This window comes from Phyllobates terribilis, unplaced genomic scaffold (genome assembly GCF_046119375.1).
Source record: "Phyllobates terribilis strain yellow unplaced genomic scaffold, ASM4611937v1 Scaffold_5__5_contigs__length_657084704, whole genome shotgun sequence".
In the NCBI taxonomy this organism is placed as follows: domain Eukaryota; kingdom Metazoa; phylum Chordata; class Amphibia; order Anura; family Dendrobatidae; genus Phyllobates; species Phyllobates terribilis.
This window is the reverse complement of record NW_027362765.1, coordinates 230,024,806-230,049,207: the sequence shown is the minus strand read 5'-3', so window position 1 is coordinate 230,049,207 and position 24,402 is coordinate 230,024,806. Positions and strand designations below refer to the sequence as shown.

The 24,402-nt window shown below is 45.8% G+C and overlaps 1 protein-coding gene across 1 annotated transcript in view; it reads right to left on the bottom strand.

Moving 5' to 3' along the window:
* Window positions 1-15,400, bottom strand: part of LOC141272803 (protein 4.2-like) — a 42,746-nt gene extending 27,346 nt beyond the window's left edge. The window contains exons 1-7 of the mRNA XM_073683872.1: window positions 15,246-15,400; window positions 4,780-4,962; window positions 4,457-4,690; window positions 3,783-3,901; window positions 2,985-3,113; window positions 2,746-2,908; window positions 770-908 (exon numbers count right to left, since the gene is read on the bottom strand). Of these exons, the coding sequence (XP_073539973.1) occupies window positions 770-908; window positions 2,746-2,908; window positions 2,985-3,113; window positions 3,783-3,901; window positions 4,457-4,690; window positions 4,780-4,962; window positions 15,246-15,255 (977 nt within the window). The 5' untranslated portion in view covers window positions 15,256-15,400. The remainder of the gene's footprint in view (window positions 1-769; window positions 909-2,745; window positions 2,909-2,984; window positions 3,114-3,782; window positions 3,902-4,456; window positions 4,691-4,779; window positions 4,963-15,245) is intronic.
* Between the last annotated feature and the right edge of the window lie 9,002 nt (window positions 15,401-24,402).

The window sequence follows — 24,402 nt, the reverse complement described above, 5'->3', positions numbered from 1 at the left end:
ATCCCTAGTCATAAGATCCTTATATTAGTGCAGATTAGTCCATAATACATTTCTTCTGTTATCTTTCTTCATGTCAAAAAAGCTGATAAAGGATTTTGCAATTTCTTAACAAAATTTTTGTTGACAAACATTACTAGCATTTTGTTTTAGGCTAAGAGGTTTATTGTTTCATTGTAAACTCCAATTGTTCTCAAGCAATCCAATTTGTACAAGTTATATTTCTATCATGCATTTGTCTCATTATCCACTCCCATGTTAAAGAAGCACTCCTCCCATTAAAGTTTCTATCCTCTTAATATATTGCAGTCATCATATTATACAGCACTGTGTACTTACAATTGCTCATTTTGCCTTTCTACCCAGTCATTTTTTCTGTTTTCTCTGCTCTATGTAGAAACAGGAAATCTTTTTTCCCTGCATTTAATATTCCTTTCTTCAACTCGTGACCCAGCTGCTCCACTCCTCCCAGTCAGGGACTTTTGCAGTGACTTATGACTCATACTGGGAAAATTGACCTCCAGTTTCTACATAGAGCTTAGAAGGATTCAACTAATCAGATTTTAATCACGTGATGTCATTGACCTAATGGAAAACAGAATAATTACCTGGATACAAGGGCAAAATTGTGAGTACACAGTGCCATATAATATGATGACTGCAATATTTTAAGAGGATAAAAATGTTGATGGGAGGAGTCCTTCTTTAACAGGTGATAGAAGAGTTAACTTTTTGGTGCATAGAAGTAGTATGTAAATCTTAAAATCATTACCAGAGACTGTCATTCCGTGATCTGTGAATGCGGGCTCCATTCTTATCATAATATATATCTTTCTGCAGAGTCTGGTCAGTGTCATAGGCTGAATTGTAGTTTGTTACAACTCGAGTTGGAATCCCCAGACAGCGTAACACTGGAAAAAGCCAGAATAAGCCTTTAATATGTTATTAATACCACTTGATAAGCTAAACAACAAACTTAGTGCATATTACTTGTAACATTGTAATGTGGTTTTTATAAGCTATGAATTAATACTTAAGATTGGTCATTAATTTATGATCACTACAGTTAACACCTCTGGGACCTCCACGATCAGTGGAACAAAGAGGTAGCGCCATTTCCTGGAATGGAGTGACCCCCTTTTTAAGTTTCTGATACACCAATCTCCATACACATAGGGTGGGTCAAGTACTGCAGTAAAGAAGACAAGATACCTCTCCGTCTACTACAACTCAGCCACATTTGTAGCTGTATTAAAGGGTTGTCCAGTGAAAACAAGTTCTTACCTATTCACAGGATAGATGATAACTTATTTATAGGTGGAGGTCTAACTTTTGAGACCCACACCAATTGGGAGAATGAGGAATTTTTATCAGGTTGAATGCCTGACTCCCACTCCATTCATTCTCTATGAGCCTGCTGGAAAAAGCTGAGAGGAACGCTTGGCAGCCCATAGGGTATGAGTGCAGTGGTGGTCGAGTTTGCACTACCGCTCCATTCTATAACAGGGTTAAAAGTTCCCTGTTCTGCTTATTGGTGCTGATCCCTGTGGTCAGGCTCCCACCAATCAATGTTATCATCTATCGTGCACATACAGTAGATGATAAAGGAGCTGTCCGAGGAAAATAAGTTATTCCTTATTCACTGGATAATTATTAATCAGTGAGTGTCCGACTGCTGGAATTCTCACTGATCAGCATTCTATCCCCGTTATAGAATGGAGCAGTAGTGCGCATGATTAATCATTGCTCCATTCACTACCAACAGAGCTGTTGAGTGCTGCGCTCGTTTTTTCCGGCAGTCACGTAGTAAATGAATGGAGCGGCATTCAGGCATCCGAACTGATGCTCCGTTTTGTAACGGGATAAAGGTCTCTTATTCTGCTAATCAGTGTGAGTCTCATTGGTCGGACCCCCACTGATCAAGTACTAGAGTAAAGGGTCTATGATGCCCCATCTTGTTCTGCAGATCAGTGGGGATGGCACCTAATCTGATCATATATTAACTGCCTATTTTAGACCGAAGGATACATCACATCATGATGGGTTTATTTTCTGTGCAAATGTAATCATATGTTAATATTAGTAAAAAATCAATTGTAAAGGGACCCTTCACCAGCTTGAGCATATTAAATTGGACCATCATGGAATAGTGGTTGCAGAGCTCAGTAGAACATATTTATTATTTTTTCATTTCTCCTTTGTTGCGATGGTTTTAGCTCGTAAAGTTAGGTTCTATCTTATATGAAATATAAATAGATATTACCTGAGTTTTGTCTCTGGGGGCTTGTACTTCGTTCCCTGAATGAGGTTAGCCAATTATAAGCAGGCAGCAACAACCAGAGGAACCAAAAACACACCCTCCTAACCTCACTGATCTCTGCAGCTACTGTGTAGATACAGTAGAGCTGAATTATATATCATTAGAAACTCTTCCAGATCTCATCTCACAGCAGTTAGTGGGGAGGGTGAGAGCTGACAGCACTGTGAGATGGGATATGGAAGTGTTTGTAATGATACAGTAGTTAACTTTACAAGCTAATATCACTGCAACAAAGAGGAGAAATTAAAAAAATATATATGTTTAACCCACCTCTGCAGTTATTATTCCATGATGTGTCCAGTTTAACATGCTCAAACTGGTGAAAGGTCCTCTTTAAAATAGCTTTGCTACTTTTGCCTTATATTAAATGCTCATTAGTTATGATGAAATAGTTTCTGACATAGTTTATGAATGTTTTTAAACCTTACCTGTGCAGAATACAGCTGCAAAAACCCAGTGATGTCCATAAGCGGACTGAGTTTCTCCTCGGAACCAAACATGTAGAATGGGGACACTGCTCACCAATTTATAAGACAGTCTTCTGTTCTCACACATGAAATCCACCCTGTCTTTCTCATCCAACTTGCCAATCTGTGCACAATATATGGCATGTGTAAATTTAGGCATGCTGGGTTAGAGGAAAAAATTTGAATATGTTTATTCCTACCATATCACCAATCTCTCGGGTGATATAAACTGGGTTATTTCTCTTCAGGTAGTGATTTTCTGGATCCTGCTGATACCGTGGGCTCATATTAAGAAACTTCTGGCATATTTCGGGAATGCTTTCTTCAAACTGTGGAATATAGTAGTCATGTCCATTTAAGCATCCGTAAAGTCACATATTTCCAAAAGCTTTAGCTCAAATAACTCATAACCACACATAACCTACAGAGGGCTATAATTGTCTGCTGGGGGTTATTGCAGATTAATATCAGTCTGCAGACAAAAGCTAAAAATTCTGTTTAAGATGGAAATTAGACATCATAACCTCCTTCAAATGTCAGAACCACCTTCAATGTTTTTTATTACTCACGAATTTTATGGAAAGAACATAACTGGTCATACAAGTTAATCAGTGGTCACAGAGTTAGTGAGGTCTAAAATATTTTTATGCAGCCCGCAAAGTAAATTGATGGCATCCAGTTGATAAAAATAGTTTGGGATTGCGAATTAAACTTTATATTAGTTCTTTGGTAAGAAAGATTGCTGTTGGGAATTGTTTGGGGGTTGAGCTTCAATCCAATCCAAAAATGAGTTGATAGTTTGTGTTTTTATATTATTAATATGAAGTCGTAAAGATTTTTTACAATATTGTATCTAGAGTTAGCTGACTTAGGATGCCATCTACTATCTGACCACTTTTTTAGAGGTTGAGATTTTTTTTGGATTCAATTTTCATACAGTTTGTCCTTTGCGCTGCATCAGGTTATTGCTTATTGTGGAAGCTAAATGGCATACTTACTTGCCCAAAGTGCCAGGGGTGGGATTGAGCAGAATTCTCTGAGCCCAAGTAGATTATCCCGTCCTCACTGAGAACAAACTCTTGTCTTTCTGCTTCATTATAGAGGTAAACCTGATCATCTGTAAAACAAGCCGAACAAGACCATGAAAAACTATAAAAGATTTACATAAATCAAAATTATGGACTTTATAGTGAGTATCCACAATCCCTTCTTTTCAAAAGGGTCTACTGAAAATAAGATAATCACAGGTTGTTCTTCTGATGGGACCACCGGAGTTCAGCTGAAATAGGTGGAGGCAGGGGCAGACATACAGTGGCATGTAAAAGTTTGGGCACCCCTGGTCTAAATTTCTGTTATTGTGAACAGTCAGGCAAGTTGAAGATTAAATGATCTCTAAAATGCCTAAAGTTAAAGATGACACATTTCCTTTGTGTTTTAGACAAAAAATATATATACATTTTCATCACTTAGATTTTAAAAATTACATAAGGAAAGTGGGCTGATGCAAAAGTTTGGTACAGCCTGTACAGTCACACAGGGGCCCAAGTGGAAGGGATCCTACTTATTTCTTTGTAAGCATTTTATAGCTTGTTCTCAGGAATGGACCATTATACTGTACGTTTGACCTATCCATCTTAATCTTGCTGCTCTGTATTTTAGAAAGCAATTTTACCTTCACACCAAGGATTAAAGAGCATCATGAATTTCCCGAGATCTTCAAGTATCCCAGTGTTGAATTTGATTAAAATTGAGTAATATCCAATAATGGCATTTGCCGGTGACGTGATTGATACTTTCCATGTGCCCTGGACACAGTCAACAACTCTAGCACTCCATGTTCTTCTGTCACCAAGGCTAGTAATTTTAAACGTATTCTTAGTCCCATTTAGTTTAGAAGGATTTGGGCCTAAAAAAATATCCATGCAAAGGAGTATTAGCATTTAATTTGGTGAAAGGTATACATATATAGAAGTGACGTTAGATATAATATCATACCTGTTGTCGTAATGAGAGTAAATTTGCCCAGATCCTCCTGGCTTAGAGTTTGGTCTTGGAATTTCAAACTGATGGTGAATTTCTGCCCTCGTCTGAGGAATAGGCATGTCTCCTTACTCAGGGCAATGGTCCGATGATCACTATTGTTTTTAAACACTTGAAGATCACATCTTACATGTGGATCTAATAAAAAAAGCAGGACATCAGATATATTTAACATTGCCAATTAGTAATGACGATGCAGATGTGGCACCCCAGGGGTCCGGTTGCCACAGAGGCATTGCCTCCCTCACAAGGGGTGATGCCATACCTGGAAGCAAGGAGGGGTCCGCTAGTCAGGTATACTAGCATGCAACACTTTCCTGGCTCCAGACCAGCAAGGGGAGCTCCTCCCCTTTGCAACTGGAATCTGGAGGTGGGGTTAGTTAGAGTTAGTGAGATGAGTTGAATACAGGACAGCGACGAGGAAAGACCTGGGGAGTGGAGCTGCACAGCAGCTCACCCCAGAGAGGAGTGAAGAAGAACTGGACACCGAAGTCCGAGGTTGTGGGGCACTGAAGGCCCAGCAGCAGATACCGGAAGGCAGAAGACTGCAGGTCTCCTAGCCCCATCAGACGCCCAGAGGCTCAGCGGCGCATAGGGCCCAGCATCGCCAAGTGGGAGCGACCCTCCAGGAAGGCCCGAGCTGCCTGCCATACAGGTGAGGAAAAAGACGTTTTACTCAGGGACGAGGGCCACAGCACAGCTATAAGCAGCAGGGCCAAAGAGATTAACGCAAAGCGAAGGCCTACAACTTCACCTGGCGAGGTGGATTCCCAACTTGCTTCCAGGCCGCCCGGACCTCTACTACCAGCTAGTACCCGTGCCCCAGTCTGCCTAATAACCGCAAGTAAATATAAGAGGAAACCACCATTAAGTTGTGGACTGGTTATTATCTGCGCCATCCCCTGCACTACACTACACATCAACATCTATAACATCACCACTTCCTGCCCTGGAGCTAAGCTCTGCCTATGGAGAGCTGAACCAACTCTACTGCATCACCATCAGCTCCAGAGGATCTGCACCGCAGCGGCGGCTCCATATAGCTGCATACCACAGGTGGCGTCACGAATATTAAACTATAAAAACTGTAATCCCCTTTTATTGACCGCTCTGGGTCATGGACTGGGTCACTGCCACTGTGACATCCCGGCACGGAGTACCCCACGCGTCAACTTGGCGTCACGAACAGGATTCACGAAGCTCTGTATAACCGGGTCCTGTGTGCCATAGACTTTACTGAACTGTGTCATCACGTCATTTGCCATCCGCCAAGGGGAAGCAAGAGGCCCCGATCCGGAACCGCCGTGTACTCGATTCCTCCCTCCTGCAGAGCAGCATACTGGTACGTCAGCAGAAGCCCAGGACCTAGCTGAGGTTCACTAGGGGGGAGGAATATGCCCAACCTGGGAGAGGATTCAGCCACGGGCGCGGCCGCCACCATTGTGATGCCGTTATCAATGCCATATATACCGGGGGTGGCGTGGTTGCCCCAGTACTCAGGGGAGTCGCACACCCTGAGCGACTTTGAGGAAAGACTGCGCAGTTTGTTTAAAGTGTACCCCCTGTCTGCGGAGCAAAAAGTCAGCATCCTTATAGGCCAGCTAATCGGTGCAGCCCAGAGAGAGGTGAAGTCCTGGCCGGGCAGGGACAAAGGCACTGTTAAGGAAATACTGGCCCGGTTAAAGGATACCTTTGACACTCGTACAGCAGCAGAGATTAAAATGAAGTTCTACGGGTGCAAGCAAAGGGTGAAGGACAGTGTACAGGACTATGCTCTAAACCTGCAGGAGGCACTGCAGGCCATCAAACAGGTAGACCCCGACAGTGTGCGAGACGAGGACAGATTGCTAACTGAGCAGTTTATTGAGGGGCTCCTGTCTAATGCTCACTGGACACAGCTGCGCATTATGGCTCTGCAAAACCGTGATCTGGACTTTGCGCAATTTAAGGACCGAGCCATCCGGATGCTACGAGAACCAACCCCAGGTGGCACTGCATCCCTCCACCGCCCAGCTATCACATACCACCAGGAGGTGGCGTCCTTTTCCCCAGCACCTGTGGAGGCTGACGCGCAGATCCTAGATAATGACCCGACTGCGGACCTACGCCTTCAGGTCCAGGAGCTGACTAAAAGTGTGGCTACACTAACCGAAACTGTGCAGGCCATACAAGTATCTCCAAAGGAAAAGATCCAGCTGGCTTCCAGTCCAGATGACTTCCCATGGCGACGGCAGAGAAGAATTCCACCGACCAGAGGGAGGAACAGCGATCGCTACGACCAGGACGGACAACCCATCTGCCACCGCTGTCATAAGGCGGGGCACTATGCAAGATTCTGCAATTTAAAACGATCAACCCCTGGGGCAGAGGGTCAACCCCCAGGAGTAAGACAACCAGGCCCACAAAGCTGGCGAGACGTGGGAGGACGACTGGTCCTATCTGTCATGCTTGATGGCATCCCGATGAACGCACTGTTGGACACTGGGTCCCAGGTGACAACGATGCCATATATCCTTTATAAACGATACTGGACAGATTCAGACATTACCCGCAGTCCAGATGAAAATCTTAACACCTATGCCAGCAATGGTCAGCCCTTGCCTCAGGTGGGGTATAAAGAGGTGACCATAAAAGTTGGCCGAGTAGAATTGCTATCACAAAGAATGATTATTGTTGATATTGATCACCGAGAAAGTCATCCTATGATAACTATAGGCTCCAATGTGATAGAGAATTGTCTTGGGGAAATTATTATTTTGTTGCAACAGGTCGCAGAGACTGTCAGTTCCAGTCAGCAGCGAGTTCTGCAGAAGGAGATCAGAGCCCTGATGAAAAGACAACAGGTAGAGCTGTCTGGTGGAGAAGTCGGCAGTGTCAGGATGAGTGATCCATTCCCCATTGCAGTGCCCCCTAGGAGTGAAATGATAATATGGTGTCGGGCAGCAATCGGTCTCAGGGGTCAAGATTATCAGGGCCTGGTAGAACCCGTGTACTCTGTTAGTAGACCCACCATCTTGACAGCCAGGGGCGTAGTTGATGTCTGCAAGGAGAGAGTACCGATATGCATCCTGAATTGTGGGGAGAAAGGGGTCCATTTACCCCGATATGCCACTCTTGCTAAGCTGTTCACTGTCAGTAACAATGCAATAAAGACAGTGGAACCATTGCCTCCATCCAAACCGGCGGAGGATAAGGGTTCCAAGGGGCAGATGGAGGATTGGTGTCAGAGGCTACAAGTGGGCACTGACTCCACCCCTTTGCACCAAAAGCATGGAGTATACCGGGTGGTCCAAGAATATGAGCGAGTCTTCAGCAAACACCCACTAGACTTTGGGCAGATAAAAGTGGTCCAACATCATATCCCCATGGGAGATCATCTGTCCATTAAAGAGAGATACCGGCCTGTACCCCCAGCTCACTATCAATGTGCCAAAGGAATGTTACGGGAGATGAAGGAGGCTGGGGTGATCAGAGATAGTTGTAGCTCCTGGGCAACTCCATTAGTTCTTGTTAGAAAGAAGGATGGTACAATGAGGATGTGTATTGATTACTGTTAGAACCCTCCTGTTAGTTTTCGCTATCTTGTGTTTTGTGGTCACGTGACCAGCTGCCTATATATTCCAGCTCCGCCCTTATGGCTTTGCTGGACTTCAGTGTTTTTTGCCTGTCTCTCTAGCCAGGTGCTTCGGTGCCTATCTCTGTCTAGTTTGCTTGGTCCTCTGGGACCTCTAGTACTTTTTGTCTGTTTGTCTTTTTGCTCTTCAACAACTTCTGTTAGGAGGTGTCCCATTTTTGTCCCAGTCCTTAGTTCTTTTAGGGACCCCTCCCTTTATTCTATAGGTTTCCGTTCAGACTAGCCGAGGACGAAGGCGGGTCTGTTCACAAGGAACAGGCTGCCCGCTACATCGTAGGGATTCAGCTTATTCTTACTGTAGGGACAGCTTTTCACATTCCTTCCTTAGTTTATGTTGCAGATCATAACAATTACAGGCAGATTAACCGCATTACACATAAGGACGCCTACCCATTACCCAGAATTGAGGAATCATTAGCAGCATTGAGATCAGCTAACTATTTCTCCATGTTGGATCTCCCAGTGGGTACTGGCAGGTTCCTGTGGCGGAGACGGACAGAGAAAAGACCGCGTTTACAACACCAAAGGGCCTCAGCGAGTTCAACTGCATGCCATTCGGGCTCTGCAATGCCCCAGGAACCTTCCAGCGGTTAATGGAGTGTTGCTTAGGACACAAAAACTTCGAAACTGTCCTGCTGTACCTAGATGATGTAATTGTCTACTCAAAGACATAGGAAGACCACCTGGAGCACCTGGCCGAGGTGTTCGAAGCCCTATCTGGTTTTGGCCTGAAGGTAAAGCCGTCCAAGTGCCACCTGTTGAAGCCCAAGGTGCAGTACCTAGGTCATGTGGTAAGCGTCGAAGGTGTAGCACCAGACCCTGAAAAAGTCACTGTGATCAAGGTCTGGCCAAGACCCTCCACTATCAAGAAAGTGCGGCAGTTCCTCGGGCTGGTAGGCTACTACAGGAGATTCATCAAGGGTTTCACCAAGATAGCGGCACTCATGTAGGACCTCTTAGTGGGCCAATCCAAGAAGGCCAAGAACCCGAAACCTCCGTTCAAATGGGGTAAACCAGAAGATGAATCTTTCACTCGACTAAAAATGGCTCTTACTGGAGACGAAGTCCTGGCCTACCCCGATTATGGCCAACCCTTTTTACTTCATACGAATGCCAGCAACGTGGGATTGGGAGCGGTGCTGTTCCAGGTACAGCAAGGCAGAGAGAGAGTGATTGCCTACGCCAGCAGGAAGCTCCGTCCTATGGAAAGGAACCCTGACAACTATAGTTCCTTCAAGTTGGAGTTTTTAGCCATAGTCTGGGCTGTAAGAGAGCGCTTCAAACACTACCTTGCCTCCTCCAGATTTACAGTCTTCACAGACAACAACCCGCTGACGCACCTGGAGACTGCGAAGCTTGGTGCCCTAGAGCAACGATGGATGGCCCGACTGTCTTACTACGAGTTTACCATCAAGTATCGGATGGGGCATAAAAACACTAATGCTGATGCGCTGTCCAGGATGCCCAACTTGCCAGATGGGGGAGAAGACCCCGAAGATCTGGAGGAGATAGAGCTACCCGCTTTCCCTTGTCACGGGGTGACCCAGTGCTCCCACTGTGTGAGGGACAAGCGCTCCGCCAACAGAGAGGCCACGTTCAACCCATTGCCCCACCATGGATGGGCAGAGACGCAGGATAGCGACCCGGCCGTCCACCTGGTAAAGGAGTTGCTGACACAAGCTGACTCGCACCCTGATCCAGATGTTCCACAGGAGACCCAACAGTTGTGGAAGGAGAAGGGCAAACTGTTCATTTACAAGGGAAAGCTGTGTCGAAGAAGTATCAACTCCCGGACACACAAACTAGTCTGGCAGGTGGTAGTCCCGAGGCGGGATGCCCCAATGGTCTTAGAAGCGTACCACGATGGAGAAGAACACTTCGGGTGGAAGAAGTTGGCAGTCCTGCTACGTGAGCGATTCTACTGGGTTGGCATGAGGAAAGCAATCGAGAAATGGTGTCGAGAATGTGGTCCATGCAACCCGAGAAGGAAAGACCGTGACAGCCAGAGGGCTCCCCTGCAGCCCATAATCACCAAACAACCACTTGAACTGGTAGCCTTGGACCATGTGAAGCTAGCCCCAAGCCGGTCAGGCTATGTCTACGCTCTCACCATAGTAGACCACTATTCCAGGTTCTTGGTAGTAGTGCCAGTGAAAGATCAGACGGCTCAAACGGCAGCCAAAGCATTTCAACAACACTTTTGTCGCCCGCATGGTTACCCTGAACGAGTGCTGACCGACCAAGGTCCAGCCTTTGAAGCAGAAGTGTTTCAAGAATTCTGTAACTTGTACGGCTGCAAGAAAATAAGAACGACGCCATATCATCCCCAGACCAATGGGTTGTGCGAGAAAATGAACCAGGTGGTAATAGATCTGTTGAAGACCAGATTTGATGGACCTTTATAACCACATCCGGGTGAACTCCACCAACTGTACACCTGCTTACCTGATGAGAGCAAGACCTGGCAAGTTACCCATTGACTTAGACATGGGAGTCTTAACACCAGAGACGACGTTACCAGATTCAGATTGGGATACAGAGCGGCAGCAACAATACCGCAAGGTGCAAGAATGTGTAGAGAGAAGTTTGTCCCAGGCGAGACAGAAGCAGGAGAAAACTTACAATCAGCACGCACCTGCAGTTCCCTTATCACCTGGAGAACAGGTACTCAAGAGGAAGAGACGATTCCATAAATTAGATGACCAGTGGGAGGTTGAGCCATACACCGTCCTACCCTCGAATTACAATAACACCAAAGTGTGCCTCATCAATAAAGATGGAGGGGAAGCTTCAGCGGCAGTCTCAAGAGACCACCTGAAGATATGCCCTGAACAGTTGAAACACAAAGAAGAAGACCAAGACAGCCCTCAGCCCATAGAAAAAGTGAAGGAAACGGTCCAGACAGTCCTTGTAGCATTTCCCCGGTCTTGGATGCAGGTGAGCAGAGCAATTGTGGTATCGGTCCTGACCTTTCTCCAAGCGGCCTCACCGGAGGCTGCAGAGGCTCCAGAACATCTGGAAGACCAGTCAGCCCCAGAGACAGATGCTTCATCAGCAGCAGATCAGGAGAATCTACCCTCTGCTAGCAGTGAACCTGTCGTACCGAGGGTGAGTCAAAGAATTCGTAGGAGATTAACCAGCCTACTGGTGTTACCTCAGACTACCCGTAGTGTAGTTCACACTGAACCCACCACACCAGGGGTAGACACTAGGGACCAGAGTAGGTCAGTGACAACAAATGTACTACATAGATCGACCCGTAGTACTAAAGGTCATCACCCTGCCAGCTGGAGGAACTAAAGTGTAAGAGAATAAAAGTGTATGTTATATATAGTTGCAACCGTTAAATGATCTTGGATATATATAGTTGTTAAATTTATGGACAATTGGACCACAGGACTAGGTGTGGTCAGGACAATATTGAAAATAGTTAGTAAGTGGCCTTGAAAATAAACCACAGGCGTGGCAGAAGACCAGGCCCACCGACAGCGTGCCCTGAAGCCACGCCCAGGGACGATGCACAAAGTGGGTTGATGCGGTTCCCACCAGCCAGATTTCAATTATCCGGAAAAAGACAATCCCCGGATTCTGGCGTAAAGACTAAGTGCCGCAGTGACTGCTTTCAACTTTTGTTGGCTTTTTGTGATTTTTGCTTTTTGAGATTTTGTAAACTATTTGTAATGTGAATTGTTTATTTTTAATTCAAAAAGGTGTCCTCAGTCCGGGAGTACTGAAGTTAACTAGGGGGGGAATGTGGCACCCCAGGGGTCACAGTGGCATTGCCTCCCTCACAAGGGGTGATGCCATGCCTGGAAGCAAGGAGGGGTCCCCTAGTCAGGTATACTAGCATGCAACACTTTACTGGCTCCAGACCAGCAAGGGGAGCTCCTCCCCTTTGCAACTGGAATCTGGAGGCGGGGTTAGTTAGAGTTAGTGAGAGGAGTTGCATACAGGACAGCGACGAGGAAAGACCTGGGGAGTGGAGCTGCACAGCAGCTCACCCCAGAGAGGAGCGTAGAAGAACCGGACACCGAAGTCCGAGGTTGTGGGGCACTGAAGGCCCAGCAGCAGATACCGGAGGGCAGAAGACTACAGGTCTCGTGGCCCCATCAGACGCCCGGAGGCTCAGCAGCACAGAGAACCCAGTACCGCCACGTGGGAGCGACCCTCCAGGAAGGCCCGAGCTGCCTGCCATACGGGTGAGGAAAAAGACGTTTTACTCAGGGACGAGGGCCACAGCACAGCTATAAGCAGCAGGGCCAAAGAGATTAGCGCAAAGGGAAGGCCTACAACTTCACCTGGCGAGGTGGATTCCCAACTTGCTTCCAGGCCGCCCGGACCTCTACTACCAGCTAGTACCTGTGTCCCAGTTTGCCTGATAATCGCAAGTAAAGATAAGAAGAAACCGCCATTAAGTTGTGGACTGGTTATTATCTGCGCCATCCCCTGCACTACACTGCACAGCAACATCTATAACATCACCGCTTCCTACCCTGGAGCTAAGCTCTGCCTGTGGAGAGCTGAACCAACTCTGCTGCATCACCATCAGCTCCAGAGGATCTGCACCGCAGCGACGACTCCATAAATCCGCATACCACAGGTGGCGTCACGAACATTAAACCATAAAAACTGTAATCCCCTTTTATTGACTGCCCTGGGTCACTGCCACTATGACATCCCCTGCACCGACCGGCCCGGCACCGGGTACCCCACGGCCCAGGGGGCGCGTCACAGAAAAGAAACATTGAGAAACGATTGCGTTTTGAGAAGATCTAGGGCCAACTCTTAGGGTCTTCCTACCTCTATCTAAAGGACTGTATACATGATGTGGACCCAGAATGTACCTCTCTCAGATACTTTACACATGCATTTCATGATCAACAGATGAAGATATTCTGATTTTTCCAAGGTCTTAATAATAATTTTTCCATAACCATAGGAAAGGAGTCCCAAAAAGCATAAGAAGGATCATTAAAGAAGTTGTCCACTATTTTTACATTGATGCCATATCCATAGGATAGGGCATCAATGTATGATCGGCCTGGGTCCCGCACGCGGCACCCCCGCCGATCAGCTGCTATCGGTGACAGCGGCGGCAACCGCCGACCGGAAGTGCTCACCTGTGAGGCTCCGCCGTCAAGTGGTAGTGGCCGCTGCGGTGTACTACACATCTGCCTCCTATTTAATTGAATGGGAGGCGGATCTGCAGTACACCGCGGCGGCCACTACCACTTGACGGTGGAGCCCCACAGGCGAGCACCTCCGGCTGGCGGCCGCCGCCGCCGGCACCGATGACAGCTGATTGGCGAGGGTGCCGCGTGCGGGACCCCGACTGATCATACATTGATGCCCTATCTTACGTATAGGGCATCAATGAAAAAGTAGTGGACAACCCCTTTAAAAGATTGCCTACATGCAGTTGAAAGGCGTGGAAACCTATCTGGCTGGCAGCATCTCCATTATCTTTTGTTTGATTGTGTGCATGTAATGCAACACAAAAGGTAAGTGGCGTTTCCACTGACTGATTTTATGGCACCAGGTCAGAGTGCCTATTACTGACAATACCAAAAGTTGTAGGTTGATTCTTTATTCCGCTCCTATTCTATACACCACTGGCATGATGAAGTAACAACTTGGTAATCAATGTAAATTTAATTTTAACATCCCCATACACCTTGGATGTTAAGCAGTTATTTTGCCGGACTCACTCATACACAGGAGCGCTTGCTTGGTTGAGCGATCAAGTATTCTTTGTGAGAAAACGGCCGCCATACATTTATCTCTAGAGAACATAAATATCACTAATCCGAAATTAAATATGTTGGCTCCGTATCTTCCCCGAGAATAAACTGTTGGGGGCCCCTATACACGTTACACTGTCAACCGAACCCATTGATGAAGCCAGATTCAGCCAACGTTAGTCTAACTTTTGGCAAACGTTTCCTCTGTGGAAAATTTACTCAGTTTCAACATATTATAAATCATTTCAGCATTTATTAATTGAAAATAAACATGCTTTTGCTTATTTTGCCCACCAAACCTAGCAGGAGGAGGGTTGTGGACCCGCTGCACAGTATTTTTTTAGAACTAGTTTGGAATATTGAACTCTGAAGAACTTGAATTCTGAAAAACTCGCCCACAAAAATACATTTATATGATAGGGTATATTAGAAGACTGACAATGAAATGTAATGCTAACAATATTCAAAAATGTTGAAAGCTACAGTAGGTAACTTCCGATCCATAAATGAAGTGGATGGCATTGTCTACTTTATTCAATTTTCGTGAAATCAATGGCTGGTCTGCATCTTATATGGTTATATTCTGCCCTTCGGAGCAAAAGACGCTTTTTGTATTGGCTAGCCTCTCGATTGGATTAGGGATCTGTACATGGGACTCCTGCTTTTTTAACTAGATACAAAATTAGGTGTTTCATTTTTGCTTTTTTGTTTTCTAACTTATACAAGCTCTTAAAGAACAAGGTGAAATAACTGACACAAAAAAGAGTGGACTGGATAAATGTTTTGGTCTCTTTTCTGCCATCATAATTGAATGTTCAAACTCCCCCCCCTAGTTATATATATGGCCTGTTTGCTATATTATATTTCTAATCTATTGTGGCTTGAAAATTACTTGAAACTTCTGCAGCCAAGTGATTCTGCTCCTTTCTTTGAAAAATTATCTACTGATAGGATTTTGATACATTTTAAAACATATGTTTTATGTATGTCGTACTCAGTAGTATACGGACAGTTAATTACCCCCACCCCATTAATTTCCCACTTACCTTGCTTCATTTTTCCCTTGGGGCCCAGGACGCAGTAGTACCTGCAGCTCAGCAGATGGTTGCTTGTGTTCTGTCAGTTCCTAGTGGTTGGAGGCATATTCTTATCTGCCGTTCACACCATGTTATCAGTTAATACAGAAATTTTTCATTTTGTGTGGTGACAGCTGTGAAGATGCCTGGGTGGGTTTGTGCTTATTGATGCGTCATAGGGGGATTCTCTTGGAAACATGACACATTAAAAAGTGAGAATGACAAAATTCCATTGAGATAATGTTTTGAAAAATGGTGTACTCGTAAAGACTCCCAGCAATCAGCTATTTTATGGTGGGGAAAAATTCTGCTGCTCCCCTGAATAAGGGACCCACATTTATTAAAGTCAATTTTTTTAATAAGGTAATGTAAATGGGTTTTCTAAATCAAACAACCCTGATATGTATGGGAACTGTCCTATGTTGCTTGTCAAGTAACAGAAGTAAAGTCTCTTAAAAGGATACTCCACATCTCCACATCACTTTACAATTGAGCAGAGATGTCTACAGACATTAAAGAAATGACAAAGTAACACATAGTTCAACATTAACAGGAGGGGCGAGGGCCCAAGCTTACAATCTATACGGAGATGGGGACGGAGGGGGACACAATAGGTAGAACGTGATTGTCATTTATGGTCCAGCCATCATTATAATAAAGAACAGTTATGATATAAAGCTGCATGAGACAGTGGAGACTGATGAATACGAGGGACCAGATTCTGAGGAAAAATTAGAAGGGGGAACAGAGGAGAGTTAGATTAGTGATCTGAGGGGTTAAGCCTGTCAAAGAAATTTGTTTTTAAAGCATGCTAAACCCCTTCACGACCTTGGACGCTCAGCACACCTGAAGCACCGCTGGAGAAAACGTGTTTGCAGCTTATGCTAGGGTTGCCATCATCTGTGTCGGGTCATTCTGTGAATGGGGGGCAAGCTGCAATGTCTTATTGTAATGTGACAATTCTTGACAGAAGACGGAGGAGATTGGAGTTAAAGATGACTCCAGATTGTTCACAAGCTGATGGGTATTAATGGTTCGTAGACTTCTACGTGCATGGTAAGTGGGGGGTGTCCTGAGCGGAGCGACAGTTATTGACAGAGAAAGAAAGAAGGTTGTTGTCAAAGGGTGGGAGAGGGAAGTTAGTAAGCAGAGCTGGGAAAATATCCCCTCCCCCTATTAAAATAAGCATAACAGATGCTCATCTCCTGCGCTGGTGCCGTTCCAGCTATGTAATTGCCTGGTCTCCTACGGCTTGGGTGACATTTTTATAACATATTAGCCATGCAGCCAATCAACGGTCGCTATTAGGCAGCTCTGCAGTCACTTCCCTCAGAAAGACCTCGGACAAGTGGAAGTAGTGAGAGCAGAGCAGCTGCCATTATCAGCTGCTGATTGGCTGCAGGGCTCATATGCCATAAAACAATGTCACGCAAGCCCTGGGAGATCCAGCTCCGATATCAGTGGAACAGCACCAGTGCAGGCGATGAGAATATATTATTTTTATTTTACAAGGAGGAGTACGTTATTTAAAAAGGGGAGGTTCAGGTAGTGGACAATTCCATTAAGTTCCTTTTACATTATGTAATCTGCAGTGTTAAATGATCACATATTCTAGTTGCCAATCAACAGTTGTTTAAAGGGCTTGTCTGGTGACAACCTACAGAGAGGTGATAAGTTGTTTTGACCAGGCAACCCCTTTAATAATCTGTTTAAACAGGCAGACCGCATAATAATATGCTCACAGAACAATCGATAATAAATCGTGCTGTGCACATACACACATGGTCAAAATTGTTGGTACCCCTCATTTAATGAAAGAAAAACCCACAATGGTCACAGAAATAACTTGAATCTGACAAAAGTAATAATAAATTAAAAATCTATAAAAATGAACAAATGAAAGTCAGACATTGCTTTTCAACCCTGCTTCCACAGAATCTTTTAAAAAATTAAACTCATGAAATAGGCCTGGACAGAAATGATAGTACTCTTAACTTAATATTTTGTTGAACAACCTTTTGAGGCAATCACTGCAATCAAACGATTCCTGTAACTGTCAATGAGACTTCTGCACCTCTCCACAGGTATTTTGGCCCACTCCTCATGAGCAAACTGCTCCAGTTGTCTCGTGTTTGAAGGTTGCCCTTTCCAGACAGCGTGATTCAGCTCTTTCCAAAGATGGGTAAATGAGGGGTACCAACAATTTTGACCACTTGTGTAGGCTGCTATTAAACTCGGAAGCGTAGGTGTAGCGCTGGCGTCCCTGCACGCTGTCCCTCTTCCCTGTCAGGGACACCAGCTCACTCACCGCCGCAGCCCCCGTCCCGCACTTCCTCCTTCTTCTGGGTTGGGGGCTGCCCGAGGTACGTGCACGACGCGCAGATCCCTGGGCACCATGCTTAGGGTGTGCGCGCACTCCCCCTTTTTTAAAGGGGCCGCGTGCATGGTCCTAAAGTGTCCCCAGCCAATGGCTCGAGGACACTTACTATTTAAGCCACCTTCTCCAGCATGTTAAGCAATGTTATTTGTCTGTTCTAACTCGCTTGCTAGTTCTCAGGTCCCAGTGCTCGTATCCAGTATACCTGTCCTGTACATCAGACATGCCTGCTCGCCTGCCTGTCTGTCAGCCATGCTCGCCTGTCTGTCAGCTGTGCCCGCCTGCTTGCCTGTCTATCAGCCATGCCTGCCTGGCTGCCTGTTTATCAGCCAAGTCTACCTGCACCAGCCTGTCTGTCTGCCATGCCTGCCTGGACTTGCCTACCAGCGTACCAGTTGTGTCCGCCAGTACCAGCATGTGTGTCTGTCATGCCAGCCACCGTATCAGCTGTGCCAGCCAGTACTTGCCAAGTCTGCCAATCCTGGCCGTTCCAGCTTCCAGTCCCTTAGGGGTCAGATGCCATCCACACGAGGTCAGTCCTGGTGTAGCACCTGGTCCCACCTCCTTCGTCTCTCCTAGGATCGCGGTATTGTCAGCCGCCGTGCATCTGAGGTTGGACTTGGTGAGGCTAGCCCCTCCAGGCTTTCTTCGGGCCACGGCACAGTGGTTCCACCACTCAGTATGTTTCAACAGGTTTTGTTTTCACAGGACGATGTGCTGCCATAAATGATCATCTTTTGGGCAAACCAAAAGATGATTTTGTCTGATGAACGAGCGTTTTGTCTCTGCCTTTTGTTATAGAAAAACATCAGTTTAGGACAGCACCAACTATTTATACCTCACTTTTAGTCCTAGAGATTCAATGAGAAGTGTTACTACTAACAGACCATGGAATAATTGTGATAATAGCTCTGGACTGAATGCTAAATGTGCACATAATAGATAAGATACTGAACAGTTAGTTTATGTTACCACTCACATAGCAGCTCCTGCAGCATGTTTTTAGTACTTTTTAAATTTCTAAGGTGACACTTCATTCACAGCACAACGCAGTATTGACCAAATAATGTGGCATGTACCCATGAAACTATGGAAAGCCGAATTTTACGTGCATCATACTCTACCATCAAATATTGCCTTGTATTTTTGTCTAAACAAAAGAAAAAATAAAAATGATGAGAAAAGAGGCTGTCTTGTTCAAACAAGACATAAATCACTCAGACATGAATGCTCAGTTCAATCGAGCATACATGTGTTTTCAAAAGAGTGAGATTCTTAAGCTGGTGTCAGTGAAGAAAGGATCGGACAGATTTATAATTAGTTCTGGAGACAAATTCTCATGCAGATCAGTGTCCGGCCCATAGTCTGAAACAGCTCATTTACATGGAAAAACGTGGATTTTTCTGGAATAAGACATCGGATCGCCGATATCAAGTATCATTTTGTTCTGTTTCCTATGACCTGTGCAGCTTAGGAGGGTTGATCCTACGGACAGATTCCTTTTAAAAATGTTTTCAGGGAATTAGACTTTTATGATTTAGATTAAAAGCTTAAGACAAGGACCTCGAAGGTAGTATTTTCTGAAATCTACCTATACCATGTGCCATGCCAGAGAGGCAACGGAAGATTAGGGAGGTGAATAAGTTGCTCAGGAATTGGTGTATGAGAAAGCATTTTGGGTTCCTGGAGAACTGGGCCGACTTCTCTGTTGGCTATAGGCTGTACATTAGGGATGGCTGCACCTCTATCGGGAGGGTACAGATGTGTTGGGGGAAAGAATGGCTAGAAGATTGTAGGAGTGTTTAAACTAGGGACTGGGGGAGGGCAATTACTGTACAGGAGGGAAAGATAGTGTAGATAGTGACCTGGGCATAAGTAATTAAAGTGGGGGTGGCATGTGTGAGGGGGTTAGAACAGACCATGCTTCCATACAATGAGGAGGTACAAAGAAATACATAAAGATGAAGGAATTAAAATTAATATTGTTGAAAGAAAATTATGATATTGGGATAATGGCCTCTCTGATTAATGCCCTCCTTGCCTGGGTTGCCTTGATTTGTGTAAAAAGCAAATCAAGGCAGCAAATATTGAGACAGAGAGACTCATTATCAAAGAAAGTAAAAATAATACAAAAATATTATTAAACTACATAAACAGTAAGAACCTCAAAAATGATAGTGTTGGCCCCCTCAAAAATATTCTGAGTGAAATGTTGGAAGAGTATGAGAGAAAGGCTAATCTACTAAACTCCTTTTTCTCTTCAGTATTTACACAAGAAAATCCCCTGACATATGACTTGATCAGAAATACCAGATATTCTCAATTGCTTAACCCATCAGGAAGTATGGCGTCACCTCAAACACACCCCAATAGACAAACTGTTGGGCCCAGAGGGCATACACCCCCGAGTAATGGAGGAGTTAAGTACTGTAATAGACAGACCATTATTTCTAATATTCAAGAAGTCCATAATGACAGGATCTTTACCGCAGGACTGCCGTATAGCAAATGTTAAGGCAATATTAAAAAAGTGGACAAAATCTGAGTCTGAAATTTATAGGCCAATAAGTTTAACTTGGTACATAAAATGAGAGTAATGGGACTAGGAGAAACTGTGTAACTGGGTTAACAACTGGTTCAGTGATAGGAAAAAAGGGTAGTTATTAATGGAACACTCTCGGATTGGGTCACAGTTAACAATTGGGTACATCATGGGTCAGTATTGGGCCTGCTTTTTCACATATTTATTAATGACCTTGTAGAGGCCACACAGAGTAAAATTTCAATATTTGCAGGTGATACTAAACTCTGCAGGGTAATCAACACAGAGGAGGACAATTTTATATTACAGATGGACTTATGTTAGCTGGAGGCTTGGGCTGAGAAAGTTTAAAGTAGTTAAGTGTAAGGTCATGCACTTAGACAGTGGAAATGAAATGTATAATTATGTTATAAATGGTAAAACACTGAATAAAACTGTCAATGAAAAACACTGGGTGCACAGCAAACTAAACTCAGCTGATGCCAAAGCAAATAAAATTATGAGATGCATTAAAAGAGGCTGAGATGTTCATGGAAAAAACATAGTTTTGCCTCTGTACAAGTCACTAGTGCGGCCACACTTATACACTGGAGACCAAAATTATACACAGTATTCTAAGAGAACATAACTGAACTAGATCGGGTGCAGAGAAGAGCAACCAAAGTTATTAAGGGAATGAGTGAATTGCAATATCAAGATAGGTTAGCTTTGGGTTATTCAGTTTGCAAAAAGGATCATCTTATTACAATGTACCAATATATGAAGGGACAGTACATTCTTCTCTGTCTAGAGGACAGAAGGCTTAATCTTCATCACAGAAGGGAATTCTTAACTGTAAGGCTATATGCCGACGATGCTGAAATGCTCCGGATTGTACATGCGGATTGTACATGCGTTTTCCTGCCAGAGGCATGCGGATGTGAAGCGTTCTTCACATGCATTTCCGCATGCGGGTTGTCAAGCGCTTTCCAAGCAATTTTAGCATCACTTGGAAAGTGCTTGTCAACTTGGTCACCCTATATAAATCCATGCAAACGGCATGGATTTATATACTGTGACCGAAAGAATGGTAAAAAATAAATCTATACTTACCTTCCGATGGCCCGCGCTGTCTTGCTTCACCGTCCTGGCTGCCGGCAGATCTCGGTACACTGAAGGACCTGCCAACGTCAGCGTCGCGTGACCCGTCACATGACTATGACGTCAGCGCAGGTCCACCAGTCCATCGCGATCTGCTGGCAAGGGAGGGCGAGCACACCGGGGGCGCCAGAAGGTAAGTATATATTTATTTTTTATTTTATTCTTTTTTTCACAGCTTCTATGGTACCCAGGTCCGGAGGAGAGTCTCCTCTCCTCTAGACACGGGTAACATCCGCACATTGAACGCATGTATTCCGCATGTGCTTATCTAGTGAAGCGGAATGCACGCGTTCTAATGCAAGTCAATGGCGGCGAAAACGCAGCACTTCTGCAAAATAATTGGTAGTGCTGCGTTTTTTTCCGCAATGATAATCCGCAGCGGAAATTTCCGCAGCATGTGCACAGCACATGCGGATTATGATTGGGAAACATGACAGGCCTTCTACTATGCATTTTTTAAGCGTTTCTGCAGCGTTCTTGCCGCTGCGGAAACGCTTAAAAAACGCATCGTGGGCACACAACCTAAGAGCAGTGAGATTATGGAGCTCTCTGCCACATGATGTTGTCATGGCTGTGTGGCGCCCTGCTACGCACAGGTGCCACAGAACCCAGTAGGGTTCATGAATGGACTTCTCCACAAGAGGCCCTCATTACATTCACACACCTCCACCCTACCACCTCAGACCATCAGAGGGAGCCCGTTAGGGATATATATAGGGAGGGTGGAGCCAGGCAGCTCAGTTAGTTTAGTGTTCAGTCAGAAGTTAGTTCAGTGAGAAGTGAGAAGAGTGTGCTGACGCTGAGAGCAGCGAAGACGCAGCTCGTCTGCTGCTGCTGTAGTGAGGGCCCTGAGTGTGGCCGACGGCAAGGAGGAAAGGAGAGAGGAGTTGAGGGGGCAGAGGAGCGTACTAGGCTCACCCCGAAATATACACCTTACACCGGGTCCGCGCCTACAGGGTCCTTTACACCCAGTAGGGACCACCGGATACCAGGAGGACTACAAGCCCCAGGCCGACCAACGCTGACTACTGTACCAGGGCTAGGAGTCACGGAGGCCCCAGCGTCCAGGGAGAGTGATCTCCAAGAGAAGGCTCTACCACCAGGTCAGCAGGTGCAAGAGAGAAAGAGAGACAGTAATAAAGCCAGGCCTAGCTCCAGGCAGGTCAGAAGCTTAGCAAGCAGAAGCAACGGATCAGGAGGCCCTATACCCTCTCACTGGGGAGAGTCCAGACGTGCACCCTGCCTACCGAGTACCCTGGACCATACCTGCATCTACACCAGTAAAGGTACCGAAGCGAACCCCCGTGTGAGTGTCCATCATCTCTTCCTGAACCGCCCTGGCCGTCTCTCCCCTGTACCACCATCCATTACCCCACGCTGCCCTGAGGCCCGCTCCACCTGTAGGTAGCCGTTCCATCACAAGCTGCCCTACCATCTGCCTCAGAGGACTGCTCCGCAGCGGCGGCCCCCTTTAGCCGCACTCCACAGGTGGCGTCACGAACACTTTACAAATCCCCTATAAATAATTCCCCTTTTGGGTGACCGCCCTGGGCCACGGACCGGGCCAGCCACCGTGATATCCCCCACCGGCATCCATAGAGGCCCGGCTGCCGAGTACCCCATTGCCCCGGGGGCGCGTCAGCTGATTCACTGCAAAAGTACAATGAAGGCCCGGATGTCTTTTTTAAAAATATAATATTACAGGTTATGGGTACTATGTTCTGTATTGGGATGTTGATTGTTGATCCAGGGAACTATTTTGATTGACGTATGTGAAGTCGGGAAAATTTTAGTATTAGTATCTGCCTCATAGGTTTTTTGCCTTCCTCTGGATCAACATGTTAGGTTATAGATTGAACTTAATGGACTTATGTCTACCTTCAACCTTAAAAACTATGAAACTAACTAAAAAAAAGAAAGGACAGAAGAGACGCCTAAAAAAATGTTAAGAAAAATACCATTGGTGTTTTCCTGAAGCATCTTTTGCTTGAAAAAATCAATAGGTAAGTTGACGTTGGCATCTAAATGTAAATGTGGCGCCCCTGGGGGTTCGACCGCCACAGGGATGCTGCACTTCTTTAATGGAGTGTAGTGTTCCTCCTCTGAGGTAAGAACAGTGCGATGGTCAGGACCCTTCCTTCACATCCAACACCACACTTCTCCACAAGAGGGGGCTAGAATGCACTAGGTGCTGCCCTCCTGGTTACAGGGAGACTAGGGAACCAAGAGTTAGGGGAACCATTTAGTGGGTGAGGGTGGAGGACTCACATTTTAGTGACACTGTAAAATTCATATTTAATAAAAAGCCATCTTGGTTCTTGGTCCTTGTTAGTCAAGTTTACTGGCTGTCATCTACTGTGATCTCCCACCCTGAAAGTGGATCCTGTGTGGACCTGCAGCGGATGGAGGCACAGCCCTCGTACCCCGGCCTTGGGACGAGGGGCAGGTTGCAGACAAGGAATGTCTCAACCCGGTCAAGGACCACGACCAAGAAGGCCCGGAGCTTAAGAGTGTAGCTCCACCGCAAATGGGTCCCAGGGAGGATGCAGACGGAGCAGTATACGCCACCTGTCTTTGCCCACCTGATATATTCAGAGGGAGCCCGGCTGCAAGAGGGGTATCAGCCCCCGACACCCGACCTTGCTACTCTATGTCCTGGTCGGGAAAGCCCAGTAGGCCCTGAGGATCCCACCGGGTATCGGAAGGAGCGGAGCTGCCACCCGTGCCCTTTTTCTGAGAGGAGTTCAGAGGGAGTCCCGGCCTATCTACACGCACACAGACAGGAAAGGACCCGGTCTGAAGTCTAGGAACACTCTGGTGCAGGGTCCTGATTTAACACTGGACTTACTCGGAGGTTGTCGGATCCCTTCGTCTCTGGTGGCCGCAGAACTCCGCGAGGAGCAGGGAGTCGCCTTCCTTCTGCCATCTCTTATGTGAGTAAAGCCTTGGAAGTTCACCCCTATGGCCTCCGGACTCTTTATTCTGCGCTACACCACGCGACACAGACTTTCTAGACTACTACCCCCTCCGTCCTGTGTCTCTGCCCTGAGGCCTTGCTCCGCCTGTGG